Source organism: Mauremys reevesii, linkage group 3 (assembly GCF_016161935.1).
Source record: "Mauremys reevesii isolate NIE-2019 linkage group 3, ASM1616193v1, whole genome shotgun sequence".
NCBI classification, from domain to species: Eukaryota; Metazoa; Chordata; order Testudines; family Geoemydidae; genus Mauremys; species Mauremys reevesii.
This window is the reverse complement of record NC_052625.1, coordinates 71,122,494-71,150,159: the sequence shown is the minus strand read 5'-3', so window position 1 is coordinate 71,150,159 and position 27,666 is coordinate 71,122,494. Positions and strand designations below refer to the sequence as shown.

Genomic DNA, 27,666 nt, shown 5'->3' with positions numbered 1-27,666 from the left:
CCTATATAAATAATTACATTACAAACTACTTGAGGGCATATATTAGCTTATTAGGTAACAATAACACACTTAGATGGTTGACAACATTCTCCATTTGGCCTGGTGCCTAGCTAGACACCAAGGTGTGTGATTAAGAGTAGTTCCACACGCTCGGACATGTCATGTTGCTTAAATAACATATAATGTTTTCTATGGCGCCTTACTTTTTCTTCCACTGATGCTAACATTCTTGTCACTGGTCAGAGTTCTCAAAGAAGTGGGGTGGTATGCATGGGAGAAGGAGAAAGAAAATGTTTGTTTTAATAAGGTTAAAATGCAGGGACAAGCACATAATAGGACTGGCTAAAATAGTCCCCCAGGAAAAAACTGAATCTATTTCTTATAATATTTCTCTTACATCTGGAGGACAGGAGTTTCCTTTCTCCACCAAGTGAATGAAATATGGTCATGAAAATTTCTATGAATTTCCCGAGTATGTTGTATGTAATACCCAGCCCTGACTACTTCACATTCTGCTGATGGATTCAACATTACTTCCCCTAACAAAAGCAATCCTCACTTCCCTTTCTTCTTTGTATTAAATTTTGAATACTTTGGCTAACATTAGTTTTTATAAAAGTGAAGTACTTACATCACTAGCTAGAGCAAGACAAGTACAGACATTATACAAGCTATGCCCTCTCAGGTCTGCCAGGATGTCTCATGCCTGACCTGCCATCACCCTTCTAGTTTGTCTTTGGCTGTCTCTGTGCAGAAGCCCAGTCATGCCAAGCTTTGTGAGGGGGAAGGATCCAGGGAGATGAGAGAGCCTGTTTCCCTCATGGTATCAGCAGCTGGGATGTTTATAAAATTATTACCTACTGGAATTACACTACAAAAAATAAATCAGCAAAGGGCTAGATCCAAGGCCCGTTGAAGCCATTGGAAAGCTGTGGGCCACTGTGGCACCGGACACTTGAAACTTAGAGCAGGGAAACTCTTTTGTGCTCTCAATTCTGCCCTGGTGGGCCCAGGCCACAAGGAAGAGGAAGCTGCCTGATTCAAATGTAGAGGGGACAAGAGCTGGACGTGGGTGTGGGTGAAGGGAGTAGGTTAGAACAAGGGTCCTGGTGAAGGAAACTGGGACTGGAACTAGGTGAGAGATTGGGCAGGGAGACTGGGAACCTGGGGCGGAGAGGGAGCCTGAGGTAGGATGAGGAACTAAGTGAGGGACGTGAGGAGTGGTTGGGTTAGGAGACTGGGACTGCAAGCCAGTGCGAGGGAAACTGGGACTGGCCAGGTAAGGAGACTGGAACAGGGAGCTTGGAATGGAGTCTGGGATGAGGCGCACAGAGGGAGACTGAGATTGGAAGCCGGGATGGGGGAAAAGATTAGGACTCGGATGGGGAACCCCTAAGAGGGAGACTGACTTTCTAGGAGAGGAAACTGTGAATAGGACGAGGAGCCAGAGTTGGGGGCGGAAAGAGACAAGACTAGACCACAGACATGTTGGAGGGAACAAGGGCAGAACGGTCAGGCTTTGCGGGGAGAACATTGTCCAAAGGGTCTGTGCCGACCAGAGAACACTCCACTCCAGAGCCTGGAATGGAACCCGAGATTCCTGAGTCTCTCCGCTCCGCTGCTGTCAGCAAATATCTGTTAAACTCACTGGCAATGAGTGAGTCTCATCCGCCTTTAGTGCTGGTCCACACAGAGGATGAAAACCTACATTTGCTGTCAGTTACTCCATTAGCTCAAGTGGCCAGGTTGGAAGTCAGAAGCTGGAGACGGGCAGTGCAGGGACGCTGCTGCTCTGGCTGCTGTTATGGAGTGGGTAGCCACAGCATTGCCCCATCTCCTACTGCTGTTGCTGGTGCCCAGGGTTGCGGCTGCTCCTCAGCTCCCAGCCCCCTTTGACTGCTCGCACAGCTGGTAAGAACCGCCCAGGCAGGGGGACCCACCACTGGGGCTGGCAGAGCCCTCAGGGAGCAGCGACTGCAGGGGAGAGGCCTCCCAGCAGCTCTGGGAGCCTCATCAGTTTCTTTTTTGCAAAGGTCAAAATGGAATGTTGTTACCATCTTTTGAAACGAAAGTGTTGGACGCCTCCCATTCCGCAGAAAATTTTGAAATTGCGAGTTTTTGCTCCAGTGTCAAGAAAATTTTGAACTTAAAAAAAAAATCCTACAGAATGGGGATTCTGGGTTCCAATCAACAGTAGCCTAGATCCTTGTTTCCTGTTGAGCAAATAATAGAACAGTCATTTAGGCCTATTCCAATTTCCATTGGTATCGTGCATTGTGTGTTTGAAAAGGGATGAAAAGGGAATGGTTTGCTCTCTGCAGCACGGCCCCTGCTGTACTCCCACATTTCTGTGTGGCAATCTGCAATGGAGTTCATACAGTTTAGAGCTGTATTGACTCCCTCTGGGTTTCCACAGCAGCTGCTACTGGCAGCCACATGGGATCTAGAACATGGGCAGCATGGCTCCTGCAAGAAGAACTGTGCTGCTCAAGGGGAAATGAAGTGGAATATTGGAGCAGTATGGAGATAGGAGCCATCCACATGGACAGCTCTTAACTCCCCAAATCTTGGGGGTGCTTCTATATAGATCCTGAAGATGCACAGGGTGTTACGGTCTCTCCTCTTCTCGCTGTGGTTCCTCCAGATCCTAACCCCTGAAGGAATGATTTACCAGAAATTCCAAGAGGGGAATGACACAGTGTTTTCTTGCCCTTGTTGATCCTTTCCCTGGCTTTCTCCATAGTGGCGGTTCTCTGTTTTTGTGTTTAACTGTGCAGGATGTATCAATCATATTTGTGATGATATTACTGCTCTGAGGCCTGAAAGGGGGAGGTCTGTTTCCTGTCCTTTGTTCTCTCCAATAGAGCATGCGTTGTGATGCAGTGTGTGCTTCAAATTGGTTTATGGTAAATTTCCTAAAACATAAAAAAGTTAATGGACATGACAGAAATAAATTTTAAAAATTAAGACAGTGGTTAAAAAAAATGGATTGGGGAGGGGGAATCCTATCCATCATCCATGCCATTGTGTTCCTCTGGGGAGATAATAAAAAGGAACCCTCTGCATTCCTTGAAATCTTCCAAGGAAGGCTGAACTGCACCCCCGTCTAATGAGAAGAGCTGTGAACATTGTTCAGATCAGCCTCTGCTCAATAAAAGCAACAACATGTCCTCAGAAGCAGCAGCCCTTGAGGTTGCTTCATTTAATATTTCCCACACGTTACTTTAGTTTACATAGTCGGGACAACATGAGAATCTGTAATGGTCTCATCTTCATAAAAGACGCTTAGTCCAGACCTCCTTTTTGTAAAATCCACCGCCCCACAAGCAAAGGGATTTAGCTGTTGCAAATATCAGCTCAGCTCCCCTAATGAAATGATTCACAGTCTTTCTTTTTTCTGACATAAATGCCATGTCAGCGTTCAGAAGAACAAAGCATTTACTCCATGTCTTGGACAATCCATCAGGCATATTTCAGAATATACTGAGACCCATATAAAAATATTTTACTAGTAATTTTACGGCCTGAAGAAAAGGAGAGTAAAAATACATATAATCTGCTACTAAGCAACACCTATGTGATGGCATCTTCCCTTTGATCTTTTTCTTTTCTTCAAATCTGAGCATGTCCTATTGTAGGAGATTAGCAAACCATGAATGGGGGAACGTGTCTCATGATAGTATGCAAAATGTTTGCAAAACATATGATTAGCAAATATGTTCATTCTCTTGTTGGGATCCCTTTTGCAGGCAGCAGGAGGCTGTGTATTGTATCTCAGAGGAAAGTGGAGCTGATAGCCAAGATAAAGCCAGTTGATACTGAATGGGTGAGCTTTATAGCTAGAAATCAGGCAATGGCTGGATTTTTGCAGCTGTTATTTCAGAATAATCTTAATGAAATTCCCCTTTTAGTTTGATTTATGTCAAGGAACCAGCTGAATTATGTCACAGGAATTTGGTCTACACCTTCACTCTTCCTGCTGCAAGTATTTATTTTGGTGTATCGCAGGTGATGCAGGGTACCCTATATTCATTACATATAAATCTCTAGGAGAGCCATAGCACAGTTTGCTGATGATGACTCTGTGGATTGTGTATTGTCAGGAGACCTAAATGGTTAGAATGTATTATGTTGCTCTCCCCCCCGTCATTGCATGTTTTGCTTTGATGGAAGCATGAGCAAATGAAAGGCTTTTTATTGATTTCTGTGCCGATGTTAATAATTTCCATGTAACTCTGCTTTGGCATGGCAGTTCCTGATGTACAGAATTTGACATCTTAATTATTCCTTGATGGAAAGAGGGTGCACTAAACTGATAAAACAGCCTTTTATCTCTGGATCTGTGGGTTCAAAGCTGACTTAGGTCAAAGTGAAATGAGTGAGATTGTCTGTGTCTAATCCTTACGGACATCTGTTTACATCTCAAAGCCACCTTATAGTCTTGAGTGTGTCAGGAAGCAGAAGTACCGAGAGAGAGTGTTCTTTTGGTATCTCTGACCCAGCTGAGACCAAAAAAATAGTAAAAATCTCACAAGAGGCATAATTTATGAGCTTTCTACTCTTATTTCTAGAACAAAGATATTCAGGTAGTCATCCAAACTGTTGTCTGCTTAACCAATCCAGAAGAGACCTACAGAGCTTTTAATGTCCAGCTATCGGCTCAATCCTCAAAGTTTGGTTCTGCATGCAAAATTCCCCAACCTTTGTGAGTGTTTAACAGATGTGTGGCTACATACTACAGGTAGCACCAGTCATCAACAAGGATCTGATCTAAAGCCCACTGAAGTCAAAGGAAAGGCTTGGAAAGTACAAGCTCCTACCACTTGAGCTAAAGGAACAACTCCTTTTGTAGTGAATAAATAGCTGGCTGTTACAGTCTCCGCTTTCAGCCATTTGAACCAGTGTATCACAGTCAGATCCAGGGTTTTCATTTGGGCCCCTCTCTAGATTTAGTTTAGTATTTTTTTCCTCCCCTAACATTTTTAGAAAAGTGCATCTTTTTAGATTTTTACCACTTCTGTGTGCGTTGTTGAGATGCGTCAGGTCAGATTGCGCTGCTCTATCCGTGCTGTAGGCCGTTTCTCCAGCCATCATGTAAATTAATGATAAGTAACTAGTGCCAATCCTGCACCAAGAAAAGACATTTACTGAATATAGAAATTTACAAACAAACCTTTATGAATAGAATTTATGGGGGAAAAAAGCTCTTAAGCTTTATATATATAATTTAACATCTAGCTAGTTTGCTTCCTCACAGATGAGAAGCGTGTTTGGCAGGAATCCGTCTATCCCTTGAGTAACTCAGGATATCCTTGTATAGGCAGGAGTAGAGAAGAATTTCCTTGGAGTCACCTCAGCTTTTTTCCCTGCTTGTTTATCATCACATGTCAGGGCCATGTTTATTCCAAAAGGAAAGATACAGTAAGTCCTTTTATGGTCTTGATGAAGCCACCTGGATGGTTCTGAAGGCAGGAGTTGAGAGTTGTGAAAGCAAACTGGGATTCATTAAAAACCTGGGACAAGAGTGACCGCGAGTCCTAAGGAGATGGCCTGCTTGCTCTTAGTGTTGGTACAGCCTCTCGGGGTATAATCACTGATGAGCTGGGGTGTATCTTAAGGTTTCATGTGAGCCTCTTCTCAACAGAGATAGCTGTGGAGTCCCTCATGAAGGAGACTCAAAACTTTCTTTTTAAAAAAAGTATTGTAAGTGTCTGGCCCTTTAACTTGTGAGGATAGCCAGGAAACATGTAAACTGAAAGCTAAGTTTGAAAGGCATAGAGCTAGTTCTGCATCGTGTAGGTTTGGTTTGTATCTCAAAGAATCATCTCACCAACCCTCCCCAAAATCCTTAGGTAGCCGTGTGCATGATGGTGTGATCGTGTTATATCTGGGTGGTTACATCCATAAGGGAAGCAGCAAAGAATTCTTTCTCAGCCCTCCAAAAAAAATGCTGAAACTGGCTCTGCTTGGCATCAGTTTTTGAGCCCCTTGTGTGTGCCCACTATATTGTGACCATAACAGCTTGTTTTCCCCAACAGTGCCTCTGTAGCATGAATGAAGGACACACTGCAAGATCCCTACAAGCCATCCCCACACCCTGCTAGCTGCTTCAGCCATGCACAAGAAAGAGAAAGACAGGAGACAGGGTCAAGCTACTGATGCCCTGTATTCTACCCCAGGCATTAGCCATGGGAGACTCGCTGGTGCAGCTGACTTCCCAGCTTAGGAAACTGGCTCCCACACACCAGCTGGAGGAGACTCCCAGCAATTGGGAGAGACCTGCCCACTTCAAGACCCAAAGAGGATCCATTTCCCAACTGATCACGCAGCCCACTTCCATAGGGGATCTGCTTCCCACAGCCGTAGGCAGCAGGGCGACTTGCTGCCACCAGCAGAGCCTGAAGGCCCATCTGTCTGCCAGCACAGCTGCTGCTGTGGGGTACAGATAGGCCAGTCACCCAGAGGAACCTCAGTGAGCTCCTGGGGAGAGTCAAGCCTAGTAGGTTGAGTGGTGTTGGGCTGAAGAGTGGGTATATGGAAGGATGAAAGGTTTGAGGAGGAGGAGATGTAATTGTTGTCATTAAGCATGTGGGGACTATTTTATTCAAGGAACGTCACATTAATTATTGACTGAGGCAGAACGTATTTGAGACCACGCCTTTTATACTGGTAACCCATCACTTCCCACAATATTAAACTGGTAACACTAAGGGGGTTATGTTTGTAACATTGTCTTGTTAAAGTAGTTGTCATGTATGCCATTTCCTGTCCTCATTATAATCACAGGCCTGAGGGATAAAATGTCAGGATTTCAAAACCTGGCCTATTCAGAGAGAGGGCATGAATGGCAAGAACAGAAGATGGCACAACCTGAGTCCAGCCTCTGTCAAGGCAAAGATCTAAACTAAATGAACAATGATTCAAACTCTTGCAGCCTGATCTTTCTCTGATTTCCAACCGTTTTTACCCTACTGTAATTCCTGGAGTTACTTTTAAATCAGATTGGATGTTGTTTTAAAGCTGATGCTGTAGAAATTATTTTTGGGAAATTCTGTGTCTTGTGTTATACAGCAGCTCCCATTGGCCTGGAGCAGCGAACCGCGGCCAGTGGGAGCCGCGATCGGCCCAACCTGCAGACGCGGCAGGTAAACAAACCGGCCTGGCCCGCCAGGGGCTTTCCCTACACAAGCGGCGTCCCAAGTTTGGGAAACACTGGACTAGACGATCACAATGATCTTTTCTGGCTTTGGGATCTGTTACCCTTGTGGGTGGGAGAAGAATTGGAGCTCTGTCTGTCTATCATCCTTTGACATAAGTTTCTTTTTATACTGTATACTACAGTGCTTTCTGAGAACTAGTCTTGAACAAGTATTATGGGCATAGGTCCTTCATTCTCCCCTCTGTCTTAGCTGTGGTAACAGTGCTGGGGGAATCGGACAGCAAAGAAGATAGGGAAGAGAAATCAAAAAAAGAAAAAAAAGTTCTAATTTTAGCCTAAGGGTTTTTCAGCTTGCTGAGCTGCGGATGTAAAACAGCACAAACCCGGAGAACAGTACTAACTGCTGTTCCATTAAAAAGAGAAAAAACAATCTTGCTGAGATCTGGTCAAATCACAACAGTCAAAAGTGAAACACAGCTCACTAATGTAGCCTTAATTCATTTTATTTTGCAGAGACAGCAAGCTCACCATGTTGCTCCGGGAGTCCCTGGGGAACATGAACTGCCGTACCACTATGATAGCTCACATTTCGGCAGCGGCAGGGAATTACGCTGAAACACTGTCCACCATCCAGGTTGCATCCCGGGTCCTGAGGATGAAGAAAAAGAAAACTAAGGTAAGGAGATATGTAACTCCTTGTCTCCTTGTAGTGGGAAACAAGGACCCTACAGAGCCCTTAGTGAGATGGAGAGGCCTGAAACATATAACAAAATCAGTATTCATGATTCCTGAGTGTATGGGTTACGTGTATTTTATGTTAGCTGTGTGGTTTAGAGTTTATAGCAGAGAGTAAGGGAGAGAAAGCTTCAACCTAAGATGCAGAGGAGAGTTCAAGCACATCTATTATAATAGCTTTCTAAGCCTAACTCCAAGTCTGTCATTTAGTAGAGCAAATATAGCTGGTAATGTGCTTTTGTCAATTATTGTTTTATTTACACTTATAACTTTAATGAATGTTACTTTTTTAGAATTAAAGGAAATTAAGATTAATGAAGAAAAAGGTTCCCTATTTTTGCCATAAGACAGCAAGGGCAATATAATACAAGGCAAAATCTCCATCTCTGCATAGACGCACACATAGTCCTGTTATTTCAGCATACATGTGGTAGATTTTTTCCAAGCAATGGACTAATAGGGAGTGAGGTATATCCATTTTCATGCTTCCAGAATCCTATCTCCTTATATAATCTGGACTGTTAACTTGTTATAACAGGTGAGTTTTGTGATCATGATTTAAAATGATGACATGGATTAATGATAAATCTGAGCAGAGACCATCAAATGGACTCCATGTATACCATGTCACAACAAGCTAGCCACAGAAAGAGGTGCACACCACACACCAAGTCTGTGTTGTGATCAAAATTGGATTTTCTTTGTCTTTTGTGCATTATTTGACCAGTGAGGTTGAACTCCTTTTACAGCAAAGTCTTATTGATTAAGTCCTTAGAAAGCTATCTAGTTCCTTTGGTCAAGACTGGATTCAGTGAAGGGTCTTAATGCATTCATTCAGTGCATTCATTGGAAGGCAGCATGATCTAGTGGTTAGAGTTGGGTCTATTTCAATGTGTTCATGATAATACTGTGGGCAACACCCTTAATCTTTGTGTGCATTGGTTTCCAAAATGGCGCTAATAAAACTTACCAAACTTTAAGTACTCTGAGATAATTAAATGAAAGGTACAATATAACTATACGTTCTTCTTCTTGTTGTTGGATTTAACTCCCTTCCTCCCAAAGTTCATAACAATTCTTTACCGAGCACGTTAGTGTTTTATATGTCATGCATTTATGCAACACCATGCATTGTTCAGTCATTTTAGGATTCAGCTGCATCTATAGTTGGGATTCTGCTAGATGTGTGTTTTATGGAAGCTGTTTGTGGTTCTGACATTTCATTTGCTCTCCAATCACAGTACACATCAAGTTCTTCTGGAGGTGAAAGCTCCTGTGAAGAAGGAAGAATGCGGAGGCCAACCCAGTTGAGACCCTTCCATTCTAGAAATGTAGTTGACCCAGACTTCCCTATTCTGCACCTATCAAGTGATCCTGATTATTCTTCCAGCAGCGAACAGTCCTGTGACACAGTGATTTATGTTGGCCCCAATGGCACAGCCCTCTCTGATAAGGAACTGACAGATAATGAAGGCCCCCCTGATTTTGTCCCTATAGTTCCTGCTCTGCAGAAGACCAAAACTGAGGGCAAACTGGAGGAAGTGAGTGAGACCGACTCCAGCACATCTGAAAGAGACTGCCTGAAGTGCAACACCTTTGCTGAGCTTCAGGAGAGGTTGGACTGTATTGATGGCAGTGAGGAGAGCAACAAATTTCCATTTGAAGAGCTGCCTGTTCAGTTTAGCGCAGATCACATGTCTAAGTGTCCTATGCCAAGCCAAGTGGCAGGTCTCAGTCATTTATCAGCATCAGATAAGGAAGATGCCACCGCCGACTGTCAGCAACCTGAGAAGGAAGTCAGGGAAAATATAAATGCAACAACCAGCAAAATTCAGAGAAATCACTCCCCTGTTCCTTCTGGAGCTCTCACTAACGTTTCAACTCCTCCTTCTCCTAGGAGTGTAACTGGCAGCTCTAGTAATCAGCTTAGCTCTTCCCAGTTAGCCCATAGCGCAAGTCTGCAGAGCAGCAGAGAGAGCCTCAATACCTGTGGCTTTGTAGAAGGCAAGCCTAGGCCAATGGGTTCACCGCGGCTTGGCATTGCGAGCCTCTCCAAAACATCAGAGTACAAGCCACCAACTTCTCCTTCCCAGAGATGCAAGGTTTACACCCAGAAAGGGGTATTGCCCAGCCCTGCACCATCACCCCTGAGCAAGGACTCTGGAATGGTGTCTAGCGAATCTTTGCTGCAGCCAGAGATCCGGACCCCTCCAGTGGGAATGAGTCCTCAGATCTTGAAAAAGTCAGTATCCTCTAGCAGTGGGGATTTTGGAGAGACTATTCTCGATGAAGAGCAGGAACATAATATTTCACCAGAATCAAAGAAGGAGATTCTGAGTACCACCATGGTCACTGTGCAGCAACCGTTAGAGCTGAATGGAGAGGATGAGCTGGTGTTCACCCTGGTTGAAGAACTAACTATTAGTGGGGTCCTTGAGAATGGACGCCCGACCAGCATCATCAGCTTTAACAGTGACTGTTCTGTGCAGGCTTTGGCCTCTGGGTCTAGGCCAGTTAGTATTATCAGTAGCATTAGTGAAGACCTCGAGTGTTACTCCAATGCAGCTCCTGTTTCTGAGGTCAGCATCACACAATTTGTGCCGCTTCCAAAATTAGGATTGGATGACAAAGCCCGGGATGCCAGCAGCAGACGCTCATCCATTAGCTCGTGGCTGAGTGAAATGAGTACAGGGAGTGATGGTGAACAATCATGCCACAGTTTCATAGCCCAGGCATGCTACGGGCATGGTGAGGCTATGGCAGAGCCCCCTATTTCTGAGTTTGCAGGTGCCATACAGAATACTAGCATGATTTGTGTAAATGACCAGCAAAATCCAGTGACTGACAATTTGCTCATACTGTCAGAAATGGGGGAGGAAACTTTCAGTAAAGTCCCACCCCTCAAGGGTTGCAAAATATCAGCCCTGGGGAAAACCACTGTCACAATCTCAAACACAGCAAGCCTAAGCGGTTGTGAAGGCTACATCCCAATGAAGACCAACATTACTGTTTATCCATGTATTGCTGTTAGTCCTTTTAAGGCACAAGAGACTGATGAGGCCACATCTGCAGTAACTTCAGCTGCTAAAGTTGCTCAACCCCATGAGGAGAAAGAGTCTATTGTTAGGAAGGATATTAAATTTGAAGACCCTTGGCTAAAGAGGGAAGATGATGTGAAAAAAGAACGCTCTGGGGCCAGCGATGGGCCAAGGCTGGAAACTGCAATTGGTCCAGCCAAGCCTGAGCAGAACAAGAAACAGAACTCAGCTGACAGGTTTAGTAGCAGCAGTGGGGAGACCTCTAGCTCCCCAGGTTCTGATCCGCTGAAGAGGATTGTGGATGGGTGTGAGATGGCACTTCCAAGTTCTGCAACCCAGAGCCCTGTTCATTCCCTGGATGCTTTGAAGAATGGCAGTCCCCCTAGGGTGCTCCAGAAGGTCAGCAAGCAGGAGGAAATTGATGCTGTCCTATATCACTGTGCTGCTGAGAACAATGGAATGAGTTCTCCTTCTCTTTCCCAGTCTTGTAAGGCTTCCCTAGAAAGAAGAATCGCTTCTCCCAAGCACTGCGTTCTCGCTCGCCCCAAAGGAACTCCTCCGCTGCCTCCTGTGAGAAAATCAAGCCTGGATCAGAAGAACAGGGCCAGCCCTCAGCATAGCGCTTGTAGCAGCAGCACGAGCAGTCCATCCAACCAACCGGTGTCTTTTCCAGCCAGCTTGCCTGATGAGCTGAATGGGAAGCAGAAGGGCTCCAGCATTGACACCAGTAACAATAGTAGCAGCAAGTTATTTAGTGCCAAACTTGAACAGCTAGCCAGCAGGACCAATTCCCTGGGCAGGTCCACAGTGAGCCACTATGAGTGTTTGTCATTGGAAAGGGCAGAAAGCCTATCTTCAGTAAGCTCCAAAATGAGCCCTGGAAAAGATACCACCATGCCTAGGGCTGGGAGGAGCCTCAGCCGCAGTGCGGTGTCCTCACCGACAAATTCAGGCATATCCCAGTCTGCGGGTGCCTCACCAAAGGCCAGCCAATCGAAGATATCCGCAGTTAGCAAACTCCTTTTGGCAAGTCCCAAAGCGCGAAGCTTGTCTGCTTCCACCACCAAAACATTAAGCTTTTCTACCAAGTCTCTGCCTCAGTCTGTGGGGCAGAGTTCAAGTTTGCCTCCCAGTGGGAAGAACATGTCCTGGTCAACCCAGTCCCTTAGCAGAAACAGAGGCTCTGGTCTTGCTTCAAAACTGCCCCTCAGAGCTGTCAATGGACGGATTTCCGAACTGCTCCAAGGGAGCACAAGTGCCAGAGGTTTACAAATGCGTGGAAACTCGGACACAGATGAGCGAGGTGGCCTTCATGGAGATGAGAAACCAGCTGTTCATATGCTGCCTTCACCCTACAGCAAAATCACCCCTCCGCGGAAGCCTCACCGCTGTAGCAGTGGTCATGGAAGTGACAACAGCAGTGTCCTGAGTGGGGAGCTGCCACCAGCCATGGGGAAAACAGCCCTATTCTACCACAGTGGGGGAAGCAGTGGTTATGAGAGTATGATGAGAGACAGCGAAGCAACAGGGAGTGCTTCTTCAGCGCAAGACTCTATGAGTGAGAACAGCAGCTCTGTCAGCGGGAGGTGCCGAAGTCTCAAAAATCAAAAGAAACGCTCAAACACAGGTATGTTTGCAGATGTGTCCAAATGTAACATTGACCACCAGGCTAGCTAGTTCTTGAGCGGAAAGGCTTGCGCAGAGGAGTATCTAGGTCAATGGCAGAACACATGTTGTGTTTAATGTGGTCATTTGGAACTAGAAACAGGCTAATTCTAATGACAGGCCCTTGAGCTGTGAACTTTTTAGATTTATTTACTTACCAAGCCCTGCTCAGTTCCACATTTCCTTTATGAAGGCATTTCCATTGAAATAGTTTTAGTATAGATTATTTGTTTCAAGCTTCTGTTATTGCATCCTTCTCCTGAAGCAGGGCAACTTTTATAATGGGGACTATTTTCAAATATTTAGTCATGGGGTTTTTGTTGTTGTTTTTTTTAGTACTTAAAGTCACAAAAAGATGCCCATGCATGGTTCTTACATGTAATATATATTACAATATAGCCCCAGCAGAACGGAAACAATCATGCAGACAAGAACTCAGGCAGAAAAAGCTCCTTTCCAAAACATCATCAATCCGGGAAACAAACCTTCCATCCTCTCTATAAGCCCTATCCAATAGCTGTCAAATAGATAAACTCCAGTCAAAAATTGGAGGCTTTTATTATGGTGAATAGCAGGAAGAGGACAGCTGATGTATGTCATGAGGGCAAGAACTGAGGTTGGTTGTGACTATGGGATTTCAGAGGTTGGTGGGTGTTGCCCCAGTGTCACTGAGAGGAGGACCAAGAGCTGTATCAGTTGCAGTACAAATGCTAGAGCCCAGCAAAGGGAGAAAGAGACTATAGGACTTGCAAAGGGGAAAGGGCACAATAAATTATATATTGCTGGGAGGTTGTCCAAGTAATATGGGATATTTTGCTGGGGACATTTTGTTTTTTGGCTTCCATTTTTGAGGTTTGGCTTTCTACTCGCCTTATTAGTGAGAGGGCTGAAGGTACCAGCAACCTCTCACTTTGACAGGTGTCTGCGTGGATGGTACTGGGAGCTAAGTGGCAGACGGTGACTCTGTGTGGGGTAGGTCTTTCCTTCGTTTTTTCATTTCACTTCCCCTTTCATCAATATGATCTCAGTGGCTGGGTGAATAGGGATTGCAACTTCCCAGTAGCTGTCCTGGGAGATGTGGGTGAGGAGAGCCTTCTGTTTGGATGGTGACTGTGGAAGCGTGTCAGGGCACTACTACCCCCATGTTATTTGGGAGCAGTTTTGTTTCTTGATAGCCAGGGATGGAGGGTGAGAGCTATGATGTCCTTGGAGTGCACCTTCATATTTAGTCTTTACTTGGGTCCTCAACTGCAGCAGCTCTGCCTCTTAGATCTGAGGGAAGGATCATTTGTGGTGCTCAGGATGTCTAGTCGCTCTGCTACCAGGTATAGAAGACAAAGTGGGAGGAAGGCTTTTTTTGCTGACAGAAGCAGGTGTGCAGCCCTTGTTATCAATTCTATAGATTTTTATCTGGGACTTCTTCTGGGGTGCATAAAGCATTATTTTACAGGGTCCAACTGCTTAGGTCATATGCAAGATCAGTGGTTAATAAAATCAACAGCAGAGCTTGTAGGGAACTTTCCTGAGCAAGGCCATCAACTTCTGCAGAAGTTTTGTGCTCTTCCTGTATTTGCAGACAGAGCGCGTGCAGGTGCCTCTGCTGCTGCTCAGAGCTATCCAGTGCTGAAGCAGAGTGAAAACTGACCCGATTCTTACCAATTTTTCACAAAACATGGAGTTTGTCAGGACTTTTGGCTGCCATTCAAATGACTGATCTTGATTTTTAATTTCCTGTGTCGTTTAGGCCCTTTCTGCCCAGGCACCATTGTCACAGATTTGCTCAGATGAGTCACTGTCACTAATGGCCCCAAGATTTAAATATCTGGGGCACATAGTTTTCAGTGGAGAGCTCTCATCTCTGGAAGCTGCCTACCCTGTTAATCCAACAGAGCCTGAGCATGTTGACACCTTCAGAGCACTTTGTAAAGCTCATTTGCTTACTTAGGCTTTTGACTGGTGGCTGTGTGGAGAGGGTATATGTGCTATTTTAACAGCTTAATTTTGAGGTTGATTCTTTAAATAGTTGGTTCACCAATTCTCATATTGTTTTGAATGAGTTGAACATAGGTCCAGTAATTTTTACACATTTTAAAAATAAAATTAAAAAATTAATTCAATGTCTCCACATTTCTCATCATTGAACATTTACCTGGCAACTAACAAAGCTGTAGCTTTCTTACAACCCAGGTCCTCTTTGTATTTGGCCCTGCAGTAGTGAAGCCATAATTCTGTGTTTGGTGGTAGCACAATCTTTCACATGTCAACTGATTTATGATGTCATAAAAATAGAATTACGACTTCAGTGCAGTATCAAGATGAAGGAAAAACTGAGATGTAGAGGCAAACAATGTTATGATGAACATACATATATTTTTACAATAGGACAAGAACCAGACTGGTTTGGCACATTTCTTTTTAAATAAATACCCTCTTCCAGTAGGTTTGTACTAGCCTGAAACATCTCTGTTAAGGAATATTTTTATGAAAAAAGAACATACAAAGCTGTGCAGTTCTTGAAGCGTGGATATTATTTTAACGCATGGTGTCATGAGCATTGGACCCTGTTTGATTTGCTGTCAAAGATCCACTGTGCTATAATGGATACGGCAGTATAGATATGCTCATTTCAGGTCAGGTGACCTTGTCCACTTTATTTATGATTATTATTAACAGAAAGGCTAGTTGTCAGACATAATCAACATGAATCTACAGAAAGCCCCTTTAAGAGAAGTCGTAAAGAGCCTTTAAGGGAATCACCAGTAGTCTTGTCAGATTTCACAATTTTGAAGTTCTGATACACCGAAGAGACAGATTTTTTTTTCTGTGATTAAGATCTTGTTATTTTAATGTTCTTAAGTGCATTACTTGTACTTGTAGTACTTATGCATTGGTTGTTATAGGCTAGGCATCAGAGATACAACGGTAGCTTTCGGAAGATAAAGCTAATTCATAATCTATAGGTTTAGCCTTGGTTTAAATTTCAGGATCTAAGTAAGTGTGTGTTTCATAGGCAGCCTAGCGTTGTATATGCAGTATAAACACACACACAAATCATCTTCCATTATATTCTCCCACCCACTCTTCAAACTGAAACATTACAAGATTACATCATCAAGCCAATGAGCCTTTTTCCCTGAAGTTAATAGATCAGTTTAATAAATTGCCCAATTTTTCCAGCATTTAACACTGGTAATATAATATTAGTAAGTCAGTATATTATTGCCCTAAAATGATTGCTTACAGTAGAGGGGATTTTAATTATGATTACAGTTAGCACTAATCTGGGGCTGTACATTTTCAAAGCACTGTACAAATGTTATTTAATCCTCCTGTGATGTAAGTATTATTATAATCCCCATTTTGCAGATGGGGAAAATCAGGCTGAGAGGTTAACTAACTGGCCCAAGGCCACAGAATCACCCCCTCCCTAATGCTGACTAGACAGACCCAGGATTAGATCTCAGGCAGGTTGGCTCCAGGCCTTGAGCTCACTTGACTTGACCACACATCTGCTAATCAATGGCATTGCCCTTTTAGAACTGCAGAGCAGAAGGTTTGATTTGTAATTGTCTATTTGTGACACTGTCCCGCCTCTGCACCTCCTAACATGTGTGCAGCTGCTTATTCTCTGGCTTCTTCCCTCCCCCATTAACTGCTCCCCATTAAGAGTGAATAGGCACCTCAGTCACTTACCTTCAACTGGGAGGATGTGAATTATGTGATTATACAGCAGTGAAGGCTGGTGACACCTGAAAGTAAGGAGGCAAAACTGACACGCACACACACATGCTGAGGGGCAGTTTAGGCATATGAAAAACTATATTATCTGACACCAGAGTTTGCTCACCAGGGAACCCTCCCCATGGACAGCGCCTGGCACAATGGGGTCCTGTCCATAATTAGGCTCCTGGGCACTCCGGTAATACAAATAAATAATAATAATAATACACTAGTCAGCAGCTCTTGATCCCCACACACAGAATAGGCCACAACATAGCTACTTCCAGTCTCTTCCAGCCCAGAGAATCAAAGTGCTAAGGTTGCTTCTGAACACAAGCCTCCTGGATGTCCATGGTGCAGTGCTCCTTCTTTTTAGCAGTGTTCCCATGTGTTAGAAATAAATGCAAACTATACACTGACAGTGATCATTTTTTTTAAAAATGGGGGTGGAATTTGAAAAGCACGCAGCAATGGCCTACCTCTGCTTCCTCGATATCATTGGTAAAGGCTAAGTGCTTTTGTGGCTCCTTTGTGTTACCAGGAAAAATACTCCAAGCAAACTCCCTTTTGCAAAGTCACGACAGTATATCAGGAATGCCGGCCTTAAGGGTCAGGCAGGGTGGGGCAGCAGACCGGGCACCAGACTGGGAGTTGTAAAACCTATATTCTATTTTCTGTTTTGCCAATGACTCACTGTGTCACTCTGAGCAATTCATTTAATGTCTCTATTCCTCAGTTTCCTATCATAAAACAGGATGATTCTTGTCCAACTTTGTACAAACCATTGGGATTTGAGAATGAAAAAATGTTACATACATGTTAATCACTATTATTCTATATACAGTGGTCCCCAACGTGGTGCCCGTGGGTGCCATGGCGCCCGCCAGGGCACTTATGTGTGCCCGCCTAGTGCCCAGCAGGGGACCTGCCGGGGACAGAGAACTCAGGCTGCGGGCGCGGTATTCTCTGTTCCCAGCAGGTGCGGGGCCTGCCTGGTTCCCAGCAAGGGAGAGAAGCCGCGGCCCCACGCCTGCCGGGGACAGAGAACTCTGGAGCTGCAGGCTGCGGGCGCCAGTGTTCTCGGTCTCTGTCAGGTGCGGGGCCGCGGCTTAAGCCAGAGAGAAGCCGCGGCCCCACGCCTGCCGGGGACAGAGAACTCTGGAGCTGCAGGCTGCGGGCGCCAGTGTTCTCGGTCCCTGTCAGGTGCGGGCCACACAGAGAACTCTGGGCCTTCAGGCGCTGGTGTTCTCGGTCCCTGGCAGGTGCGGGGCCCACCTAGTGCCCAGCAGAGAAGAGAATCTGGGGCCCCGCGCCTGCTGGGGACAGAGTACTCCAGAGCTGTGGGCACCGGTGTTCTCTGTCCTCGTGGCTTTTCTCCGGCTTCTCTCTACTCTCTGGATTCATGTATTATGTAATATTAAATATGTGGTTTTTGTATTATTTAATGTACAAATACAAAATAAGCCTTGAAAAATTGTTGGCACCCGCCACGCTCTTCTGAAAACATGAATGTTCTACTGGTCACAAAAAGGTTGGGGACCACTGTTCTATATAGTTTAGCATCTGAAAACCAGTGGACCAAATTCAGTCTGTGTGTAAACAGGCACAGCTCCCACTGAAGTCACTCTCAAAGCTGAATTTGGCCCAGCTTTTTAGGAATATGAAAAACTACTTCTAACTCCAGGTGCATGGCTCCTGGCAGCAATGAGGTAAGGATAGAACAGGATCCAGGCCTGTAATTAGATTTACACTGTATAGCAAAGCTTCACTTGAACTCCCATATAATATACATGAATGCCTTGTTTTTTTCCCCCTGCATATATTATATATTGGTTCCTGGTACCTGCCTCCTATGATGTTTCCAGACTTTCAGAGTCTGTAATGAACCCTCTCATGGGGCCAATAGCACAGAGGAGCGTTTGGTACAATTTGTAACAGGATGAGGGTTTTCTATGGAAACCACATAGCTCTTCCTTCAGCATCCTCCTTCCCCTTTCTGGAATTGGTTTGGGTGCATAAAAGAGTCTCATGTCCGTGTTTTATATGGATAGATCAAAGGCCTTTGGCATGTCTGTGACTAATTACTGCTTACAATGCTAGTTCAGGGCTGGACGGTTTTCTCTCCTGAGGAGTATGTGTGTGTTTAGATTTCTGGTTCTCTCTAGTCCAATTTTTTTTTTTTAAAAAGTGGTCAAAGTTACTTAATACAAGATGATTGAAAAACAAAGCAAATCTGAGTTTGGCAGTTTGCAAAAGCATATGCATCAGAGCTGGTTTCAGCAGGGGAACATACTTGGATCTTTAGGATCTGGACTTCAAGGTCAAAGGGGGCTTAGACAGAGCAGTGAGTCAGAGGCAAGTAGTGACTGCTGCCTCCCTGCCTGCCTGCTGGCATGGGATGGGCTGTCTCATTGAGGGGGAAGATCAGGACTCAGGCATGAGAGGAAGACAAGAGTCCATCTGGGGAGCAGGGAGATTCTCTCCAGGTGGCTTGGTTGGGAAGAAGCTGCTGTATATAGGGCCTTCAAGTTTGGTCAGCCTGGGCCTATTTTGCCTTACTCATTATTGTATGTCAGTGGTCATTAAAAAACAAGAAGCTAAAGAATCCCTATGAAAAGTACAAGCCAGTCTTCTGAATGAGGCTCATCTAGAGTGGGGGTGGACCCAAGCTGCAAAATTCAGACTTTCCTAATATTTAAAGGGGTTTGGGTTCATTATAATACTAGGCCCCATAGCAACGTTTGGATTCACATCTGAACTGTCCCAGCTTTTAAAGGGGTTTGGATGCAGGGATCTGCTTTAGGTCTCTGTCTCCTGCCAGAGTTTGACAAATCCAAGATATGATTTTTTTAAATTTTGTTCTATATCAGGAACCTTTCTGGCCTGTAGATAATTAAAGCTTCTTGCTGAAACATTTTATGGGTTGGGCAGTAAAAGTTTCATGACTGCTGGCAGCTCTTTCTTGGTGCTAAGTTTCACCACCAAGAGTAGAGGAAGCTACTACATGATTCTAAACATCGTCATAAAAATGACAGACTGTCACAGCGTGACAATAATTATATATAATTGTAGTCTCTTTACGTCACATCCTACCATTATAACTCTAGGCTTCTCTGGAGTCAGAGATGTTTTTAAGAATGGGGGTTCAGAGGTTCTGTAAACTCCAGATCTGAACATTCCTAAACTCTGAAGAACTTTCAGATCTATTTCTGTTAATGAAAATACTAGAAAATACCAGGCACAGATTGAATCTGTGGGCAGCAAATAACTTGAATCCAGCTCAGACCTGCTACTGATATCAGACAGCACTGAAACAGGATCTTAGCAATAATGATGAAACACAGAGACAGAGCTTTTCTTGTTGCATCCAAGTGAAAAGGAATTCAGTTCACATTTAGCCTACATAAGCTCAGAACTGCAAAATATCCCTGGCACCATAAAGCCAAAGGGCATTTCCAACCCTTGCATCTTAACTTGTCCACATCCACAACCGATAACGATAAGGACAATGATGAGAATTCACACTCTGCTTTATCCCCCACCATGACTGGTGCCATTAAGAATTATAAAGGGAGATTAATCTTTGTGTGTTGGTGACTCTCTTTGAACATGTGACTGTTGACTGGATTGCAGAGAAGGGTAAGTGGGCCCCAGCCACAATTATTTTCTGTTGTTGTTGTTCATTAAAACAACAGCATTGATTTTCCCAGGTCAAAGCCAGGTCATATCATGCCGCAGATCTGTGTGGAAAGGGATCACAGTAATCATTTTTTACACGCTTGACTACTGCGTGCCGGTGCTGAGCTTTCGGCTGCACGAACATAGGAATGATTTAATAGAGGAAATGGCAGCAGGCTATTGTGAACTGTGAAGGCTCCATGTAACATGCATGATTGAGTCAGACACCATTAGACGGGTGTAAATAAAACCTGCTCGCTGTGTTGGCACAGAATTAGCTCAGTGGAATGCCTCTGCCACTGTCCTGTCTGAAGCTGATGCTGTCATAGCAGTGTCCCCTGTCCTTGGCTTGACTGGCAAAGTGACTGGTGAATCGATTTACTTCAGTATTATAATGCCTAGGACAATAAACAGCTCTGTGTCATCTCCATATAAATAGTGTAATGAAACTGACAAATACATACGGAGCCAAAGGCCAGCCATAAGATAAAGATTTAGGAAAATCTCTATATTATGGGCACTTTTTTTGCTAGCAATGTGTGGGTGCTGAGCACTGTACTGGTGAGACCTACATCTTCCCTGGGATTTCTCCCAAAGTACAGTCAACCTGCTAGGCTAAATGAAGTGATGCATCCTGATTTGGTTTCAGCAATGCTCATTCACTCGCTCTGAACACTCTGCCCCAGACATGCTTCCAAAAGGAAGCAGTAGTTGGGGGAGTGTGGTCAGGAGTAGTGGGAAATTGACAAAAACAGGCAATTGCCTGGTACCCAGAATGTTTGGAGGTCCCTGAATCTATGCCAGTTTCATGTACATGCAGTGCCTCTATGCAGGGGCACAAGTTTGTGAGGGTAATTGCGTTCCTACATATGAGTAAAGGGTAAATTCTGATTCACACGTTGTTCCTACCGAAGTCCTACTGACTTCAGTCTGGTTGTATAGAATGTAAGTCAGGAGAATATGGCTCTAAATATTTTGCACCATCAGGTATTAGGGCCAAAGTGGAGAAATATATTTAAGATCATCTTTTGAAATCTGAAATTTGCCTTTGTCTCGGAATCAAATATTAATTTGTTACTTTTTGTTCTGAATTGTTCCAGCTCAACTTGTTTACCTTTATGTAACCCAGGGCACTGGGATGGGTGAGTGCAAGATGGGTTGGAAAGCAATGGGGTGACTCGGCCATAAATGTGGCCTCTTTTGTGCTTCACAATGTCTCTTTCTGAAATTTGTCCCCTAAACATGTGGGGTGAATTCTCCACTCTGTTACACAGGTGCCACCCCACTGAAGTTGCACCAGTGTCACTGAGAGGAGGACCAAGAGCTGTGTAAGTTGCAGTACAAATGCTACTGTCCAGCACAGGGGAAAAAGAGACTTTGGGACTCACATGGGAGACAGGGCGCAATAAAATAAACATCGAGGAAGAAGGTCAAAGGAAAAGGGAGGAGGCTATCCAGTCATGGGGAAGGGCACACCCCACAGGGTGGAGGAGTGAGAGGAGAAATCAGTCTTGCTTTCTCAAATAATAAAAGCAGAAGCCCGGTTGCTAGAAAGTGGGGACAGCAGGGGGACCTCTGCATACTGTCTTCACAAACAAACAAAAGGCCTGAAGTGACACTAAAAGCCAGTGCTATTTCGAATGGGAGGAAAGGGTTCTCTGAAAACAATGCAGTAAAACAAATTGTGTGTGTTCTACGCTACTAAGTGTGGGGATGTTTAATCTCTTTCAGTCAATTATATGGTTTGTTGGCTGGGAGAATGCTGAACCATCAGATCTGTACACAAAGGCAGTTTTACTTCTTACAGCAACTAGTGTAGTAATGAATGGCTCCTGGTCTGTATCTTACCTTCTTCCCCCTTTGAACTTACAATGTAAACTTGTGGAGTCATGGTACATGTAGTTATGATTTGGTTTCTATTTATTGGACCTTGACATGTTTAGGGGGCAGCTACTGTTTTGTACGGAGTTCAGATGCAGTCTGTTACACAGGAGACACACATTCTGCTCCTTATGGAGACTTTATTTTTGTTGTTTTTTGTTTTACGTTTATCTAAAATAGTTTAAAAAAAATTCAGACTGGAATTTGCCCATAGAAAGCAATCTAACCAGGAATACACTGAGACATCTTGCACCTAAGCAAATCCCATTATCTTTTAGGATTTCAGGCACGCATTTAGCAAAGAACATTTGACTAGTTCCACTGACTTCAGTTCGGCTCTTCATATCCTTCAAGTTATGATCAAATACCTAGCTGATTGAGAGTCCTTTGTCTGCAGATGACATCTTCTCAACACTTGTCTTCACTGCAGAGTTAATTTGACTTATAACTTGAATGTTGCACCTAACTCAAGTGCCAGCGAAATGCCTTAACTCCAGTGCGGTGGGGCTTTTAAATTGGCTAGTCCTTCGGGGGAATAGGTAACTCATCAGCTGCCAACCCAGTCACTCTGTGCAGCTCAAATTGTTATTTCAGTGTGGCTGCTCTCGCTCAACCTAGACTAACTCGAAAGGAGTTAATGTGGGTGTAGTTAATTTGAATTAACTCTATAGTGTAGACAAAGCTTTAGGCCTTGTTGTCACACTAAAAAAAGTATATTTTTTACATTGCAGTAACTAACACACATGAGCTATCCTAAGGTAAACTAGCTGAGATCAGCACTATCCCCACCTGCGGTTGACTTTGTTTAGTTTATCTTGTGGTAACAAAAAGGGCCTGGTCTTCACTGCGTTTTTTACCATGGGATAGTTCACACACATTAATACCCTGAGGTAAAATAAGTACCTATTTTAGCTGTGAAGACAAGGTCCTAGGGCTTGTCTTCACGTACAGCACGACAGCAGCACAGCTGCACCAATGCAGTGCTTTAGTGAAGACACCCCTATGCTGACGGGAGAGCTTCTCCTGTTGGCCTAGTTAATGCACCTCCCCGAGAGGCAGTAGCTGTGTTGACAGGAAAAGCCCTCCTGGTTAAAAGCGGGTGGTTAAATCAGTATAACTACGTTGCTCAAGGATGTGGATTTTTCACACCCCTGAGTGATGTAGTTATGCTAATCTAGGACTGTAGTGTAGACCTGGCCTTAGAGTCAGATGCAGGAGGATATTTAGTAAATGCTATGCTGTACTATAACTGAGACCACTATTACTGGTTTGGCAGTGGAATCAGTGGACTGGATTTCTTTTGCTCTAAGATGCGGTACTGATATCTATTTAGTTTTTTGAATGGAAAATGAATGACTCCCTTTTATATTGTTGGAGAGTCAGCTGGCCTGAACAGATTGCTGGTGCACCGTGTGTGTTTGTGTGTCCTCACTACCAGGGTGGAAGGGAAGGGGAAGGGGAGGGGGAGGGATGGATGTGTGCTAATCCTGCCAAGCTTCCAGGTTGAACAGTTGCCTTTGTAAGCAATGTGCTGGAGAGCAGAGGAGTGGTGCATTATAGTCTGCTACAAAGCACTTTATTAATTATATAGTAAAGATTTATGAGCTCCCAGCCCCATAGAGCCCATTAATAAACATGTGACTTCAAACGGGTATTTTTTAAAGAAAAAATAGATATTTGTTTGAACAATTGAATCCTTGTCTTTGTGTGTTATCATGGATGAGCAAGCTGTCACCTGCTCTGTGGCGTTCATCCTAAAATGCTGCTTTGAATGTATCTCCTTACCCAGCCCATTTAATGTGAAATCAGATAAACCCCAGAGACTAAATGGAAGGGCAAGAGGCAGTAGGAATTCCTGTCAAGATACACCAGACCTTCTGTACCCAGGCTAATAAGCAGCCCATTAATCAATGCATATTTTAAATAGATTAGGTTCCATTCAGCTTCACTGCAAACATGCAGGAGTTGTTTCATTTTATTTCTCCCCAACACATGCCAAAAAGCAAAGAGATACCATCCTGAGTCAGTAAAAGTGAAGAGCATTGACCCTTCCCCCCCTCCCCCCCCCCACATACCTTGATCCTGCAGTCAAATTTGCACAGATGGTCCCGTGTCTGTGCCGAGCCGCATTTACTTCAGTAGGACTCCATGCAGACATAAGAGTCCACCCATCCGGATCAGGTCTCTCTGCCTGTGTTTATTTAATGGCTTGATGGAATAAAGACCAGACAGCCAGATTATTGTGGTAACCCACTGGCAGCCCAGACAGGAATCCTGACTAGGAAAACATAATGAGCTCATATTTGCTTACTCTGCTTCTGCCACTGTTGTCCACTCTGCCTGTCCACCTAGTGATGGTCACCGGGACAAATGGCCTAATATAAGAGCCCATGTAAACCACCTTTTGGACCATATGATTCCTCTTTCTCACTGGGTCAAATGGGGATGCGTGAGTACTATAAAGCAAAACCACCCTTCTACTAGACACACCTGTGACCTCTTCCCCTTATTTCCAAATGATGTCCTGATTCTGACCTCACAGCAATGTGAATCCTGAGTAACTCCATTGAATTCAGTGAAGTTACACCACTATAAGTGCCATTGGAATCAGGCTCTGAATTTCCATAGGGAGGCATGTCCCACCTCCCACGAGATGAACCCAAATCTGCACCAATTACATAAAACATTGGTGTTAACAATCACAGGCACACTGGAGACAATACAAACTAAATGCTTTATACAGAGGTGATATTAAATGAGTCACAAGCATGAATTCCCATCAGGATGAGTTTTGTTTTGTGTTCAACTGAACCCTCGTAGCACTAAAAATAATACATAAGCACCGTTAATACATCTCCCACTCTGACACGAATATGGATGTATGCATTAACACGCGGGCTTGACGCAAAACTCATTGGGTGACGTTCTTTAGTTTGTGCTATACAGGAGGCCAGACTAGATGATCATAATAGTCCCTTCCAGCCTTATAGTCTATAACTCCATTAATATATAAAATTGCAAATGTCCTAAGTAGAAAGATACAGCTTTGCTCTCAGATTAAAAAATTCCAATGCTGCAATAGGATGAGAGCCTTTTGGTAAGTACCCAACGCCCTCTACTCCTAATGGAAGCGGAGGTGCTGAACGCCTTGCAAGATCAATCTCCTAATTTGCTACACTTTAGTTTTAAAACAATTTCATCACTGTGGACTGGTTTGAGTCAGAAGAAAAATTGATATCACTTGTCACCAAATGAGGGTGATACTCCTTTAAGCTGAAAGACTAGTGTTTTGTTATAACTGATTTCTTATAACCTGAACGTGCCAGGCTCTTGACAGAGTAGGTGCCATGGTACATTTCTAAATGCATAAGTAAAGCCCTCGGTGTTTTAGCAAAATTGGTTATCCCTTTATGCTCTTATGCAAGAATTCTACCATTCTCTGGCATGGTGCTGTTTAATCTCCCGGCTGGTTAACAGCTGGTCTCTCCCTTTGGTTGTCTCTGTGTGGGGCCATTGGACCGAGGTCACTCTTAGCTTTGCAATTTAGTCATGTCATTTCAAATGGCGCCTGTGCTGCATCTGTCTCTTGTCAGGACACTGCCACATTTATCATTGCCAACTGGTCAGTTCTTTCTGGGTCTGTGTTGTCATCCGTCACATGTCGATTTTACTCTTGATGTTGCAGCTTCATCCAGGGCCTGATCCAAAGCCTGGAAAGATGCCCACTGAAGTCAGGCCTAGGATCACTGTCGCTCCCTGATGTGTTTTCGACTTCACTGGTTCCTGCATGCTGGATTGCTAGGCATGGGCTCATTTGCTGGCCAAGAGTTTAGGAGTCACAGCATTGTTAGTTTGAAATCTCAAACCATTTGGCAAAAAGTTAACCTAGCATAGGGGGCTTGGAGACAAAGAGTCTGTCTCTCCCTGACTTGGCTTCTCTCCTTCTCTCTCTTTTCTGTTTCAATAACTTTATTGATATGACAAGGGCTACCGGTGTTGCCAAAGTGAATGCAGGATGGGCAGAGCTGATAGCAAATTTCTCCAGTGTCTGTGTTTTACATTACTGTCTGTTTCTGATCTGGTGGTTCAGTCTGCAATCCATTTTTAAAGCCTGTTTCTACAGTCTGCCATTATGGAGAAATCCTGTAGAAAGTGATAGATTTTCTATAGGCATTCGTTTGGTTTTTTTGTTTTGTTTTTTGATGGTCCTGTAGCATTTAATACACAACTGTATCCTTGCCATAAATTTCTATGTGCTCATTCAAACAACCTATAGAAAGGGGGGTCATTTTCCATTAGATTCTGTGGATTCAATCCTGGCTCCATTGAAGTCAATGGCAAAATTCCCTATGGGTTTTTCGACTTTTCCCTAAGGGTCTTTTCTGCAGTCTCCCCCTTCTATCTGTAGCTTTGTCATGTAGGGTAGCAGTACTCATTGGTCTCTAGGTTAACGCGAATGGTTCATGACCGGGCCTCTTCCTCACAGAACTGCCTCACTGTAATTCATTCTCAAGTACTTCAGTCCAAAGCTTCTCTGAGTGCTCATATTGCCTCTTCTGTTGTGCCAATTGGCAGCACCTTGTTCCCTAGAAAGCAAACAACAAAAGTGCTAGGGACCAATTAAAAACACCTTGAAATAGTTCTGTGTGTCTTTGCAAGCAGCAGGCTGGGGAGAACCATTGTAGCCAGTGGTGAGCTGGAGCCGGTTTGCACCGGTTTGCACGAACTGGCTGTTAAATTTAGAAGCCGGTTTAGAACCGGTTGTTAAAGGGGTGGGCAAACTCCAGGGCCCACGGGACCATCCTGTCCGGCCCGCCTGAGCTCCCAGCTGGGGAGGCTCCCCCAGCCCCTCCCCCGCCTTCCCCACTCTCAGAGAGCCTGGCACCAGCGCTGTGGACCGCTCCTGGGCAGCTCTGCAGCTCCTGCCACTTTAAGCGGCATAGTAAGGGGGTGGGGCTGTGAGCTCCAGCGAGCCGCGCGGCATCCATACACGCTGCCCTGAGCAGCATGTTAAGGGGGCCAGGCCGGGGCTGGGAGGAGGGGTTGGATAAAGGGCAGGGAACAGTTGCAGGGGAGCGGAGGTTTGGGGGGGCAATCAGGGGATGGGGAACGGGGGAGTTGGGTAGGCGTGGGAGTTCTGGGGGTCTGTTGGGGTGGTGGTGGATGGGGGTCAGGGCAGTCAGAGGACAGGGAGCGTGGCGAGTTGGGTAGTGGGTGGAGCCCTGGGGGGCAGTCAGGGTGGGGGGTCTTGGGCTTGTACTCACCGGGCAGTGCTTAATAACCGGTTTCCTACCGGGTCAGCGGTGGCACTTCGGCAGCAGGTCATTCACTCGCTCCAGGCCTTCGGTGGCACTGAAGGACCTGCCGCCGAAGTGCCATCGAAAACCCGGAGTGAGTGAAGGACCTGCTGCCGAAGTGCTGCCGAAGACCCGGTAGGGAACCGGTTATTAACATTCTGGTAGCTCATCGCTGATTGTAGCCCTTCATTTTCAGTCATAGTAAGCCACAGAAAACGGCTTGGGGACTGGACAGCTAGTAAACTATTTGTTAGTCTCATTTGTCTCCCACCTCTTCCAGTCCCCGACAGGGAATTAGCCCCTTCTCTCAGTTGAGGATGTGTTGATGTTGCTGTACCGTACTGTGATGCTAACACAGGGTATGAAAAATAGGAAGCAAACAGATATCTAATGCTTAGAGTAGGGGACTGGGAGTCAGGAGATCTGGATTCTATTCCTCACTCAGCCCTCCTGACTTTTTCAGGCCCTATTTAAACTACATGTTAACACAAGT

General features: G+C 44.7%; 1 protein-coding gene across 5 annotated transcripts in view; it reads left to right on the top strand.

Moving 5' to 3' along the window:
• Positions 1-27,666, top strand: part of KIF26B (kinesin family member 26B) — a 408,888-nt gene that overhangs the window by 365,960 nt on the left and 15,262 nt on the right. For all 5 annotated transcript variants that reach the window (XM_039530789.1, XM_039530788.1, XM_039530787.1 and 2 more), the window contains 2 exons: positions 7,673-7,835; positions 9,136-12,559. In XM_039530789.1, coding sequence (XP_039386723.1) covers positions 7,673-7,835; positions 9,136-12,559 — 3,587 coding nt within the window. The remainder of the gene's footprint in view (positions 1-7,672; positions 7,836-9,135; positions 12,560-27,666) is intronic.